General features: G+C 36.8%; 1 protein-coding gene across 1 annotated transcript; it reads left to right on the top strand.

The window, feature by feature from the left end:
* Positions 1-11,609: 11,609 nt before the first annotated feature.
* LOC147634221 (jasmonate-induced oxygenase 4-like) lies at positions 11,610-13,317 on the top strand. Its single transcript, XM_086805643.1, has 4 exons — positions 11,610-11,885; positions 12,002-12,255; positions 12,486-12,810; positions 13,231-13,317. The coding sequence occupies exons 1-4, from the start codon at positions 11,610-11,612 to the stop codon at positions 13,315-13,317; spliced, it is 942 nt and encodes a 313-aa protein (XP_086661769.1).
* Positions 13,318-14,995: the final 1,678 nt, after the last annotated feature.

The following is a 14,995-nucleotide window of genomic DNA, read 5'->3' on the forward strand; positions in this document are numbered from 1 at the left end:
TTTTCAGATATGTTAGTTCCAAAGCAATTGATCTAGCCACGTTGGATGATGCGCGTGTTATGGCAGTGGAGGTGGTTTGTTTGGTAGAGGAGACTTTTCCGTGAACCATTCTCACAAGTCAACTACATCTCATTGTGCATTTAGTGGACGAAATTGCTTTATGTGGTACTGTGCATGCATGCTGGATGTTCTTCCTAGAGCGCTTCATGAAGACCTTAAAAGACTTTGTGAGGCAAAGTGCAAGGCCTGAAGGAAGCATGGCCGAGGGTTGGTTGATACAAGAGTCTCTTGTATATATTTTAGAATTTCTTATTCAGGTGGACAGCTCTTTGCCACGACTATGGAGAAATGAAGAGGACTTGAGGATGACCTCTATTGTGCCTCAAGGAAAAGGACAGAGTAAAGTAATTGACAGAACATTGATTGATGATCTCAATTTCACTTGTATCCTTAATAGTGATGTGATGAGCAGATGGGTTACAAGATATGAGGATGCAAAGACAAAAAGGCAAGCAGAAAGAGCTCTCTTTCGGAGGCAACATGGCTCTCGGAAGGCGTACCCTAAGCATCTAGCAACACTTCCGAATGATATCCATGTTGATTGGTTGCATGAGGAAATGGAGAGAGCAGAGAGCGACGAGGGGCTGCATATCACGGCGGAAGAATGGGAGTATGCACGAGGATGCATGTCAAAGGTACATAGAACTAATGTTTTGCATTAGTTGTAAGTGATTTGCTTTTAATATTTATTCACATTGCTTACACAAATATTGCTTCTATTTTGGTCCAGTGCACTATGTTCAATGCTATATGGTGTGAAGGCAAGCATTTTCGAACACAAAGAATTGATGAAAAGAGAAATACACAAGATTGCGGTGTCATTAGTAGCTTTGAGGGAGCTAATGGAAAAATGGATGATTATTGTGGCATAATCCAAGACATATTTAGGCTTGACTTTCGTCGCTTCTTTGTGTATGTTTTGGATGTCAAATGGCAAATGAACGTGGTGGAAAAAGGACCTGATGCAACGATAAAACGCCATGCAAGTGGATATGTAACTATTGACTCTACAAAGTTCTGGCAAACAAAGAAAGATAGGCTCGTATTGCCACAACAATGTGAGTAGGTATGCATTTTCTTACTAATGTGTTTCATGTACATATATATCTAAGCTCGCGTACCCCTTGACTTTTGATATGCTAATTAATTACTGTACTATGTGTATTTGAGTAGGTTATCTATCTACCAATGGTGCATGACATCAAATGGTGGTACGTCATCCCTATTGCACCACGTTCCAAAGTGATGTATAATACATTCACTGATATGGAGCATATGGAGGATGTAACAAGCTGCAATGAAGATGATGTCGAACATGCCATTGAAGATGTTGTGATCGATGATCAAGAAATAAGAGATGATCGTGATAATGAGGATGAGCATGCCATTTCTCATGATCATGAGAATGACCCTACCATTGAGGATGATGGTGATGTTGATGAGGATGATCAGGACATCGATACCATTATCAATGGAGTACAGAATATCGATAGTGGAATAAATTTAATCGTAGCCTTACAAATTGATCAAATGGATATTGATGTTGATCGTTTGGCAAGGATGGATCTTATTGAACATGAGATCGAACCCTAATCAATCCGTCACACTGTACGTTCTAAATTGATGACATTTCTATCATCTCATATGCATGACTTATTTTTGAATATATTTCATTGTTGTAAATGCATGTAGTGGGATTGTGTAATGATGTATACTGTAATGTACTATGAGATGGTTTAAAGAAAATAGTTTTTAATTTTGTAAAGGAATTCAGTTTTTCTTCAGTTTTTCTCTAACATGCGTGTATTAATCCGTGTATAGTGGCATGTATTAATCCGTGTATAATAGTGTGTATTAATCCGTGAATATTACCGTGCATAGATGCGTGTATTACTGTGTGTATATAAACACGTTTATACACGCGTTGATAAATGCAAACATACACGTGAACTTAAATGCTAAAATACACGCGCCCGATTCTATTCAAATACAGGCGCGACCATACACGCGTTCGTAATTTATTGCGTGTATGAAACGCGTGTATGGCAGCATTGTCTTGTAGTGGAAGCACTATCCATTATATAGGAATTTGCTGAAGGTTTTGGGTCCAGATGCAACATTCATAAATCCAAGATCATAAGTCTGACTGAAGACAATGACTTTGATTTGTACACTTGGGAATTCCTTTTGGAGTGGAGGTGAAAAACAAACAGCTAAGTGATTGGGCCCTAGAGAGATTCATCTAGAAGTTGAAGAGAGGGTGACCATTTGTAATGTTGTTTTAAATGCCTACATCATGTTCCTGTGCCTAGTGCTTAACTTTGGTAAAAGTCAAGAAAATTATGGGGCCTGTAAGGGACTTTCTATGGAGTAATAGGAGTATTAGCATGAGAGTGGTAGCTTGGCTTTCCTGGGACAAACTGTGTATGCCAAAGAGTGAAAGAGGCATTGGTATCCTACATCTACCGTTAGGTGAAATATGGACTCTCATGTTTTCCCCTAAAGGATTTTCACACCTCCTCTCTCTAGAAAAATGGGCTCATGGTGAATTTTTGTCAAATCAAATCAAACGTTGGCAGAGATTGCACATTTGGAATCCATTCATCGAGACCTTTCCAGTGATATATATCATGATGGGAAATTTTTATTATTCAAGAAGTCCCCAAATTGGTGAAAACATGGCATGTTACATGCCATGTCATCACAATGTCTACAGTTTTGTGTCTTTTATTGAGAAGCCCCTGGAAACGAGACTAGTTGTGAAGATCTAGTCAAGTGGAGAGGTCCTGGAGAAGAAATCTCCCAAGGGCTAGTTCTGAAGCCATGATGATTGTCTGTATGCAGCTAGGATATCACATTTCATGTCATGGGACCCTTTTGTACTTCTTGAAGAAAATAATTTAAAAGAACTCACAAATTAAATCATAACTAAAACAAAGACTTGAATTAATTTGAAAAACCAAATAACATAGCATAACACAAGGCAAGAGAAATAAAATAACATCACCATTAAGAGTAAAAGGAGTAAAGGATAGAGAATACCACACAGAAGACAAGATTGGGTGCAATCCCCCCCTCAAGTGTGTAGCTCCACTTCCACGACTTGAGTATTTAGAGAATTTTACTCATAAAAATAGCCCAAGGAGCTTAGAATAGATGTGCATACAAATTGGGCTTGCTTCTCCCCACTTTTGGGTATTGCTTTACATATTATTTACCATATGAAGTCTCCCTAAGGTTTGTACATATAAAAATCTTTGCCCAAATATAATTGCTAATGGGTCTTGTTATATAAAATATCTTTATGCACATTTGCACATATAATAATCTTGTGCACATTTACACATTCCATTAAGCTGAATCCTGCACAAATTAAATTAAGCATATTTTTGTACGATTATTAATTCATAAAAATTATAATAAAACATATATCTATAATAGTGTGTGTGTGTGTATGTGTGTGTGTATATATATATATATCCATCGTCAATCCTAGGTCGATGGCCATGAATGCACGAATATAGAGTGGCACAGGTTTTTAAAATTAAAGGTAAATGTTTAGGAGGACTCCATGTCTCTTACATGCTAGCTGCTTTATAACCTTTAGTGGTTTTACCTCGAAACTAAAATTCAAGCTTTTAATAGCTTTAATAATCTTTCTAAAAAGCTTAGATAAAACCTAGGAAAAACTTATTACTATAAGCTTCAAAAATCTTAATACCAATATAAATATAAATCTAGGGTACACACTTTAAATTTTTATAACACCAAATATTTTCATAGACCCAAAGAGAAAGGAAAAGAAAAGTCTTGTAAAATGACCATTGTAGGGTTAGACAAGTAGTCTAGTGAAGCCTACATTAAACTATCCAATTTATCACTCCCGCAAAAGAAAACATTTATAAACTTATCCTCAAGATCCCTCAACTCACCTCATCTCTAATTTAATTATACTGACTACTCATATGTTTTATTCTTTCTTCATCTTAACAAATTTTCAGTGCCTTCTCACTATGTTTAATAGTAAAGCATAGCATATAAATAGGGGTAGTTAAAAATTATGCTTTTTGTTCAATTGTTATTTTTTTTTCTTGATTGAATGTTTAAGAGACGCTTACCTAAAAATTTAGATAAAATACATTTACTTACAAGCTTCTTTGTCTTGTAAAGTTCAACTATTTTGGGCTTAAAATCAATATCGGTAAAATGGCTGGACAACCCTCGACCCGACCACTTTTATTGGTCCTCAGAGAGACTTCTGGACCACATATCTATCTTCTAGTATAGAAACTCACCAACCATGAACCTCCCCCATGGCCATTCTGTGAGGGATGGACTTCTATCACTCTATGGGTGGAAGGAATCGTTAGGGACTCAACAACAAAAGTCATGGATTTGGACATCACGGTAGTTACCCATAATACCTTTCTTGATGCCTTACCTAAGGTGTACAATCTATACTTTTTTGACATGGTTTCTAAGCTGTACAATCTATACTTTTTTGACATGGTTTCTAAAATTTATATCCACGTACCCAACTATTTGGAACACCATATTAGATAATTTGGGAAAAATCCCATTCCCATTTGAAAAATGGGATCATGGTGAACCTATCCAAGCTTTTCAAAACCCCATCATGTGACATATCATTGGAAAGATCTTGAAGAGTAAGATCTAAATCTATAGCCGACAAATTTGGAGTTAATATGCTCAAGATATGCCAAAACTATGTTAAAAAGGTAATTCCCAAAGTATGAGATTTTTCCCAAATTATCTAATATTGTCTTTTGGCAGCATTCTCCATACTAGCTATTACAAACCTCATGAATACTTTTCCCCTACATCTTTTTAGACTGTTTGAGTAGGACTCCTGGCATCCTTAGTCCTAGACAAAGGATGTAATTAAATTTATTTTGTCTTGAAATTGTGTTCCTTCCTTTCGTCTTTTTTTCAATCTAGATTGTTAAAATTGCTATTAGTTTTTCATTGTATTTAAATCATAATAGTGCATAACCTTAAGACTCTCAAAAAAACCAAAATTAATTACACAACATCGCACCAACTACACTCAACAAGTCCTCATGACAATTTGTTTTTTTAACTATAGCATTATGACAATTTGTTTTTTTGACTATAGCATTATGACTTGATCATCATCTCATGATCCTCATACATCTTTGGAGCTCATGTGACTCATGACACAATGCACCCATTTAGCATATATATCTGAATGAAATCATGCTAATTTTCAACAGCTACTACGACCGACAACAAGATGAATGGTCAAAGATCTGGATGCATGATGATGAAGAATGTTTTGTTTTCATAGCCATTGGAAACACCACAGTTTTTACTCCAAACATATGCTTTTGTCACCTTCTAAAGCGGATCGACATCATACGTGGATATTCTATAGAAGATGATTCATCTCGATAATAATAGATGAAGAGTTTATTAATCGACTCCATTACCTTAGAACCAAATTAACCCCTGAGAAAATGATAATAGCTGACCATACCTGCATCATTAGAAGAATGTAAATATTGTTCGACTTCTTGTATTCATTTCTCTTGTTATTTTATAACTTTTTTTTGAAGTTGGTATCTCTTTATCTTTTTCACCATAGCAAATTGTTTCTCCATTTTCCATAATTTTAATCTTCATAGAAAAATATGCTTGTAGTATTTGTGTCCTTTTCAATAATGTATCTTGTAGCAGAACTAGTCAACACCTACATTATAACCTAGTAAATAATTCTTCCAATATTTCTATGTAAGTTTTTTCTTTCTGACAGTGATTCAAACACCTTCCAAGTAAGTTTCTCATTTATATCCTTACAATAATGATCACGCTTAAATATTTATGCATAGAATTTCAAACCATATTACTATAAGTTTTATTTCTTATAAATTCATAATTTAATATAACCCTAGTTACATTTGGAAGAATAACTATATTTTGATCCATTTGCATTGCTTTCTCATTTTTCTCAACATAGAACATCATGGCAATCGAATATATGTAAGGTACGATCCTCTTACACCTAACTCAACCTTATGATGGCGAAATTCATATTTATGATTCAAGTTTATTTTAACTTCAAACGAAAATTAAGCTTTCATCATCTAGACTTGTTTAATTAATCAAGATTGTTAGAATTGTTACTAGTCATTCATATTTAATTTTTTTTTAAGCTCTTGAGAAATCAAATTTATCCGCTTTTCATTTATAATTTCACATGCTTTCAAACAACTTTTCAACTCAAGGTTAGTATTTCCTATCCATAATCAATTTATCTGTTATAATGTTAAGCTTCTGTTAAGCTTCTCGTGAATTTTGTTTAAAAACTCGCGTCTCTTTGAGTATCAAAATTATTTTGATAGATAATTTCAATGACACCAATGATGGAGGTATGTATATATTCACTTCCTTTTATACAAATTTTTCATAAGTATTTCTATAATATTTTTCCAACCTAAAAACCTAATTAATAAACCATAGATTCAACATTAAGATTAGTTCAAGTTCATTAAATTAAATAAAATTTCTAGATAGAGAAAATTTGAGTCAAAATTTAAGTCTCAAAAGGAGCTAGCCACTCCGCCTAAAACTTCTATTCTGAAGGAAGTGATGTATGGAATTAATCTGGTGGTATGGGACATTAGATTGGTATACTTACTCTAGACACATTTATGTATTCTATCGTTTACCATCCTATGCGTGTATGTGCAACGTGCCTATGTGGTATGGGACACTTAGACTCGTCTTACATACATTCATTTGATTGGTTCATTGCATATGCATTATGTGTAGATCTAGTCTTCCACACCAATCATCATGAAGCCATCCTCTCATGCATTTATGCAACTGTATATCGGACATGCCCATATATGGCATGCTTGTGGGTCTCCACTGTTTCTTTCAATTGGTTTGTATAGGGGTGATTCTCGGGTTACTTATGCCTAGCAAACATGTGTGTGGTTGTTATTGAAATACTTGTGGGTTGTCTATATCTCAAGATGAACTTCGAAATGCATTTTCGGCCCCCAAAATGTATAGGACAACAGAGTTGCCCTAGCACAGCTTTAGTCTCGCGAAGAAAGCTCCTCAATCAGAGATCGTTTGCTGATGCCTCCCATAGAGCTCCCGACAAGGGTGTAGTCGCCAACACAAATAGGGAAGAGTAGTTGAAGCTCTTACCCTCGTACCGCTTCCTATGCTTCTCTTGCTTGCAGCTTAGCCCTTAGCATGAACCAGGCTCTGATACCATGAAAAGATGTAGGGGAGAAGAGAGCTTGAGCTCTTGCAAGCACACACACACTCACAAACCCTAAAAGAGAACACACAAGGTGAGAGGCTGAAAATCTTCTTCTTCTTCACACAACACTCAACACACCATATACAAAGATAAGAGTACACACCATATGAAAAGGTACTCAACCAAATACATACTAGGGTTCTCTATAGTGTGAACCTAACTAAATGAGCTGGCGCTATAACTATGCCAGTTTCTAGAATGGCTGTCACACAGCCTGTCATCCCACTGGCCGCATATCACCCATCTCACCAACCATGCCAGTGGTGTAAGTGTGGGCCTATCCCCCAGGCGGGTCATCAGTGTCCACCGCCTCACTAGATGAGCTCGATATCTCAACAACCAACTATCGTATGGTACTTTTATCAATAGCTCAAGAGCATTGGTAAAATAAGCTAGAATGGATTCTCTCTAAATGTACTTCATATGCATGTATTATGAGATTAAGCATTGTATATGAAAAGGTCATGTATGAGCCTTGGGTGCTTGATCTACCATAGTTTAAGTATGCGTGAACACACTTACGCAACATAGTCTCCCATTGTGCAATCAAGTCTTTCTCTTACTAATGTTCTTCTCTAATGCATGCTAGTGAGTGTGTGTGTGGCATGAGGTGAGAGGAGGAACAAGGACCTGTAGTCCAACTGAATAGTGTGACAATGCTTGCCACCTAGGAGACAATGATAGAAATAGCTACCCAATGAGGTGTGGAGCTCTTGAAGTGGTGTGCTTGAGCTCATTGCTACTTAACCTAGGCCATTAGAAATATCCACATGATGATGATTATGGGATTAATTGATGTATTCAATTAATTGTTTAACTAATGTGGACAGTGTCTGAGTATAGCCAATGAAAAGTGAAAGGGTATCGATTGAGGACAGTGTCTGAGTATAGCCAATGAAAAGTGAAAGGGTATCGATTGAGGTGTCTCACTGCATGAGATGTGAGAGGGTATCAATTGAGGTGTCACACTATATGAGAGTACCAATTGAGGTGTCGTATGGCTAGTGGATTGAGTGGTGGTGTGAAGATGATGATCATTTTTGTTTTGTGAATCATGTATTAGACTTTTTATGCATGTTATTTTTTATTTGATAATCAGTGAGATAATCACCAATTTAGGTATCGCAAGAGTTTTCTTGTTGGTATCCCATGTCCATAAGAACCTCTGAGCCATGCCTTTGTGCCTCTGAGCCATGTTCAGACCTCTGAGTTTACCTTTCAAGTTATGACATCAATACCTACAGCATAATCTTATTCTCTCGATAATTTTCTTACACAACCGAGGATAGTTGCTTCCCCAAATGGGAGGACTGTTTACAGGTATAGATTTTATCATATTTTTGATGAATTAATAATCATCCAAAAATATACTTAATTTAATTTGTGCAGGATTCAGCTTAATGGAATGTGCAAATGTGCATAAGATTATTATATGTGCAAATGTGCACAAAATTATTTTATGTAACAAGGCCCATTACCAAATATATTTGGGTAAAGGTTTTTATATGTACAAACCTTAGGGAGACTTCATATGGTTAATAATATATAAAGCAATACCCAAAATTGGGGAAAAGAAAGCCTAATTTGTACGCACATCTATTCTAAGCTCCTTGGGCTATTTTTATGAATAAAATTCTCTAAATACTCAAGTCGTGGAAGTAGAGCTACACATTTGAGGGGGAAGATTGCACCCACTCTTTTCTTCTGTGTGGTATTCACTATCCTTTACTCCTTTTACTCTTGATGGTGATGTTATTTTATATCCCTTGCCTTGTGTTATGCTATGTTATCTGGTTTTTTAAATTAATTCACGTCTTTGTTTCAATTATGAAATAATTTGTGAGTTTTTTTAAATTAATTTCTTCAAGAAGTACAAAAGGGTCTCGTGACATTTCATGGAGACAATGTTCTTTTGTTTGGGAAGATGAAAGGTGGGATATCATATGCAGATTACTTAATTGTAAATTGGAGGATGTTATATGGTTGAGGATTTTGGTGGCTTTAAAATCTAATGTATCTAAGAGAAGGGTTGTAAGTGATTGGACCCTAGAGAGATTCTTCTAGAACTTGAATAAATGGGAGGGGGTTAGGGTTCCATTTCATGAAAGGGTCACCATTTGTAATGTTGTTTTAAATACCTACATCATGTTCCTATGCCTAGTGCTTAACTTTGGCAAAACTCAAGAAAAGTATGGGGCCTATAATAAGGGACTTTCTATGGAGAAATAGGTGTAGTAGTAGGAGAGTGGTAGCTTTGCTTACGTGGGACAAAGTGAGTATGCCAAAGAGTGAAGGAGGCATTGGTATCCTATATCTACCATTAGGTAAAATTTGGACTCTCATTTTTGTCCCTTAAGGATTTCCACACCTCCTCTCTCTAGAAAAATGGGCTCATGGTGAATTTTTTGCAAATCAAATGAATAGTTAGCGATTATTGCACATTTGAAATCTATTCATCGAGACCTTTCCAAGTATATATATCATGATGGGAAATTTTGATTATTCAAGAAGTTCCCAAATTGGTGAAGACGTGGCATGTAACATGCCACGTCATCACACTGTCTAGACTTTTGTGGCTTTTATTATGAACCCCCTAGGAACTAGACCAATTTGGAAGATCTAGTCAAGTGGAGAGGTCCTGGAGAAGCAATCTCCTAAGGGCTGCAGTTCTAAAGCCATGATGATTGCCTGTATGTAGCTAGGATATCACATTTCATGGGGACAATGTTCTTTTGTTTGGGAAGATGAAAGGTGGGAAGGTCCTGGAGAAGCAATTTCCTAAGGGCTGCAGTTCTAAAGCCATGATGATTGCCTGTATGTAGCTAGGATATCACATTTCATGGGGACAATGTTCTTTTGTTTGGAAAGGTGGGACCTTATGTGCAGATTACCTAATTGTAAATTGGAGGATCTTTATATGGTTGATGATTCCGCTGGCTTTAAAATCTAATGTATCTATTGGCATTTGTCCCAGGTGTAGGTCATCACTTGTGTTTTGGGAATGCCTAGCAATTAGGGGTACTTGGTCCAAAATGTGTAAATGGATAGAGAAGAGCTTGGGTATGCAAACATGTTGGGGGGACTGGATCTTGGGTAAATGGTCAATTTTAGTAATGAATATATTGGTTTGGTTTTTAATATCATCAGAGCTTGCATCTTGATGGAAATCTGGTCTAGCAGGAATGCAATTGTATTTAGGAAGGCAGTATGTACAGGCTTGCAAGAGTCAGACTTGATGCATAAGTGTGTTACATGTGCTGGTTGGTATGTAATGTGAATAAAATAAGATGTTTTGAGCTGGATATGGTGATTCAGAACCTGCAAACAAATATGATTTGAATTTTGCCTCAGAGTTTGGTGAGCTTCAAACATACTAGGAATAAACCCCTAACTTTGGTCTGTATGGTGCTGCAGGTGAGATTTTGGGAAGGGAAGAAAAGGCCTCCCAAGTTTGGACCAAAAACTCTAAGGTGGTACCGTAAAGAAAAACAAGTTGATCGTACATTTGTTGCCCTCGTAGAAAACCAAGTGCGAACAAGACTCACTATTAAAGTTTGGTCCAAGAAAGGGGGGATGCAGGAAAAACAGTCCCCTGGAGGATGCACTACAGAAGCTATGATGGAGGCCAGAATACTTTTGGAGCATCAAGAAGAGAGATGGGAATTTTTGTGTAAAATTCTGAATGAAGTTGAGAAGGAGTAGTAAATATGGACACTGTAGCCCTGATTTGGTTGTATTTGCAGTTTTTGAACAGTTTCAGTTAATATATATAACTATTATTGATCTGAAAAAAGGAAAAAAACTAAGAGAAGGATTGTAAGAGAACTTTTTGTAAAGGGCTGTCTTTATTAATATTAATATATATAATTACTTGTTCCCAAGAAAAAGAAAGAAAGAAACTAGTATTTAATAAAATTATTTACAAACAACTAGGTCAAATTAAGGAGACGTCTTGGCATTGGCCTGTCTTCTAGTCAAGAATCCACACATCAATGTTTGTTGTCCTTTTTTCAACAACAAAAAAGTTTCAACCGCAATCAAAATAAGCTAGGAGCGTATTTTTTCAATGTCGCCGGCCACCTCGCCTTCTCCGATGGGCGCCGCATGCTTCACTGCTCCCTGCTGGTTTTACACAATCAGCAATCTATATAAATGCATTAGATCTCCTCTGAATTTCGCAAGCCTTCTCTGCTTGAGCGTCGATTAGCACTTAATTACGTCGTTAATTACCATGACCACCATCTTCTCCAGCCAACGTCTAGCTGTGCCGGAGAGTGCACAGAAGGTGACGGATCACGAGAAACGCCATCTTGTGCAGAAATTATCCCAGATGGCCGTGCCGGAGGTGCCCCAGGAGTTCTTGGTCCCCCATGAGCAGCGGCCTCATCCGGCCCAAAGAAACACGGGCCTCCTTCCCTTCGTGGATATGGCAGGCCTTCATGGAGACTCGGAAGCGGACACCCTGAAAGAGATCGCCAAAGCCTGCGAGGAGTGGGGCTTCTTCCAAGTAGGTTAATTACATTAACGTGCCTGCGCTAGCTAGCTTTTAAGATTAGATAATAATGAAGAGGAGATAAAAGCGTATAGCTGATGTGGTCTGTACTGTTTGCTGCTGTGCTGCAGGTGGTTAACCATGGCATACCCGCGAGCGTTATTGAAGGGACCAGACAGGCAGCCAGGCAGTTCTTTGAGCTCCCCATGGACGACAAGGAAGGTTACTCTGTGAAGGATCAGAGCACTGAAGGCTTGCTCGGATATGGCCACACTAACTTCTTCCAAGGAGCCGCAAATGACTGGATGGACTCCCTCTTTGGTTACCTGGCTCCCCCCTCATTGAAGAAACTCGACATGTGGCCGTCCCAACCCGAAGGATTAAGGTCCAACCCCTTTCTCTCTCTCTCTCTCTCTCTCTCTCTCTCTCTCTCACTCACTCACTCACTCACTCACTCACTCACTCTCTCTCTCACACACACACACACACACACAGTCTCTCTATCAGAGACAGTACACACATACACCCCCCCCTCCCTTACACACGGACACACACACACTTTTTTTTCCATTATATCACATGGCCCAACACCTCTTTGTGATGTGACCACTCTAGGGGCATGGTGGATTCCTACGGCACCGAGCTACAGAACCTTTTCAAAAGTTTGCTCGCCGCATTGTCCAAAAGCCTTGGTATGACGGATGACCATCTAGAGAAGGCTTTTCAACATTACAACTTGTTCTTCCGAGAAAACTACTACCCTCCTTGCCCTCAACCTGACCTTGTTCTTGGGACACATGGACACAAGGACCATGGATGCATGACGGTTCTACTACAAGACAAAGATATGGATGGACTTCAAGTGTGCAAGGATGGCCAATGGTTCTCAGTGGATCCCATACCGAACGCATTAGTCATCAATATTGGTGATCAATTACATGTAAAGTCCTCCAGTCCTAAGTTAACGAGTTTGTAAGAGCCACATCATTAACACACTTAAAACCACCAAACTTGTGCCATATTGTTGTCTTTAAAAAAAAGGTTTATAAATATTTAGTGATACCCAAAGATCATGTCTAATAGATGTAGCTAGTAGGGGGTCCTCATCCTACAAGGTTAATTCCTTGCTACACTCTAATAGATGTAGCTTAGTAGGGGGTCCTCATCCTACAAGGTGAATTCCTTGCTACACTTTAGTGAACAACTTTTGCCATGCTTCTCTTTTCTAAAAGATGAATTCCTTTTACTACTAGGCTACACACTAGTGAACACCTTGTGCCATGCTTCTCTTTTGTAAAACTGTAAATTTAGGATATCATCTTGATATATATATTGACTCTTTTTTATTTTTTGATTATAGATGCTAACCAATGGCAAGTACAAAAGCGCATTACACCGTGGTGTGGTGAGCAACAATCAAACTATAATGACCCTTGTTGCACACTAATTGGCACATTATAGTCAAATATCATATTTAGCTAGAGATTGAGACACTTTAATTTGAAGCATAATTGTCCTTAGACATATATCGCATGGATCACCCCTAAAGAAGGTGGTAGCAACCCTTAGACGTATAATCAAATATCATATATAGATAGAGACTTGAGACGCTTTAATATGTTCTTGGACATATATATCACACTTCATTCTTAATGATATTGATATTTTATGTGCATGTCACTAATAGCATGAATAGCTTTTCTACTTAAGGAGAAAAGCTTGTAAAAGAGAATTAATGGTAAGAGCTTTAATAGTGGCCATAATTTGATTAACTATGTCATAAACGTATGATCTTGTATGAATGGATTTGATGGATTAAGGATATGTACATGCTTTCATCTTGCACTCTTTATTACGAATATATACAAATAGGGACTCTTGTACCTCACGAGATTGAATAACTTTTCCTCTCTTCTTTGAAACCAAAATCGATTTCGATTTGTGCCCCCTCAAACCAAAAAATCAATTTAGGATACAATATGCATGGGATATTGTGCCTACTACTACTAGCACGATCATGACAATTTTTTCACAAAAAACATGAAGCATAGATAACATGTTTCAACTTTCCATAACTATATATTTTTTTTACAAGACATTGTCAATTGTTCTAGTTTGTTTTTTTCATTCTCTAAATCTACTTTGTTTCACCTATATGTAGATGTGAGAAATACATAAATAATTGTTTGGTCTCCACCATAGTGACATACACCATTTAGGATCATCTAATGCTTATGACATTACTTCCTTCTTCTAGAGTCGATTTTTGTAGAAGGAATGCTCGAATAGATTTTGTAGAAGGAACACTCTAGTGGTTTTACTTAAACAGTATAAATGAAAATATAAAAATTAATATTTGAATATCTATTAAGCTAGTTTTACTGATCTAATATTAAGAGTCATTATTTTCATGATGGTTCTTTGTTCCTTTTAATAGGTGCACATGTAAAGCCCACCTATTCCTCACTAAATTCGACCCCTTACATCTAGTCTACCATTTCTATTATTATAATGTTAGTATGATCCTTGAAGGGAAAGCCCCTATCTTTATGCTTTTCAAGATGATAATTTAAGTTTAGGCATCTTTTGAAAGTGAGTGAATACAATAGTAGCACCCCCCTCCTCTCTCTCTCTCTCTCTCTCTTAATATCACAATAATTTCATATTGGGTGGATTTATATATTAGAAATTAGCACTAATCTTGTAGAAAAAAACCACTTTTGTGGCTTTAAGAAATTTTTGTTTAAGAAAATATTTTCTTTTTGTTTCAAAGAAATTTATATTAGGAAAATAATATCAACACAAGATATTCATTGAGAGATCATAATAAGTGCCAAAAACATTTTAAACATATTCTTCCATAGTCATGATTTCGGTAAATAAATTAGATACTTTTTCAACACCTACAACTGTACGATTAAAAACTATTCTACATGTGCATAGGATATTGGCATGTCCAATATATCACTTAATAAACAAACACTTTTTCATATAGGTATCCTTGAAGTAAGGCTATTGCAATATTTTTATGTTATTTTTAGCAATTTTAAAATAAGAAAGTACTAGATATATAATTTTCTTTTTCCAAAAACTTCCACCATAGGTAGAGGCATTCTAACCAATTA

This window comes from Cibotium barometz, chromosome 11, assembly GCF_041138505.1.
Source record: "Cibotium barometz isolate CiBa-2024 chromosome 11, ASM4113850v1, whole genome shotgun sequence".
Classification (NCBI taxonomy): domain Eukaryota; kingdom Viridiplantae; phylum Streptophyta; class Polypodiopsida; order Cyatheales; family Cibotiaceae; genus Cibotium; species Cibotium barometz.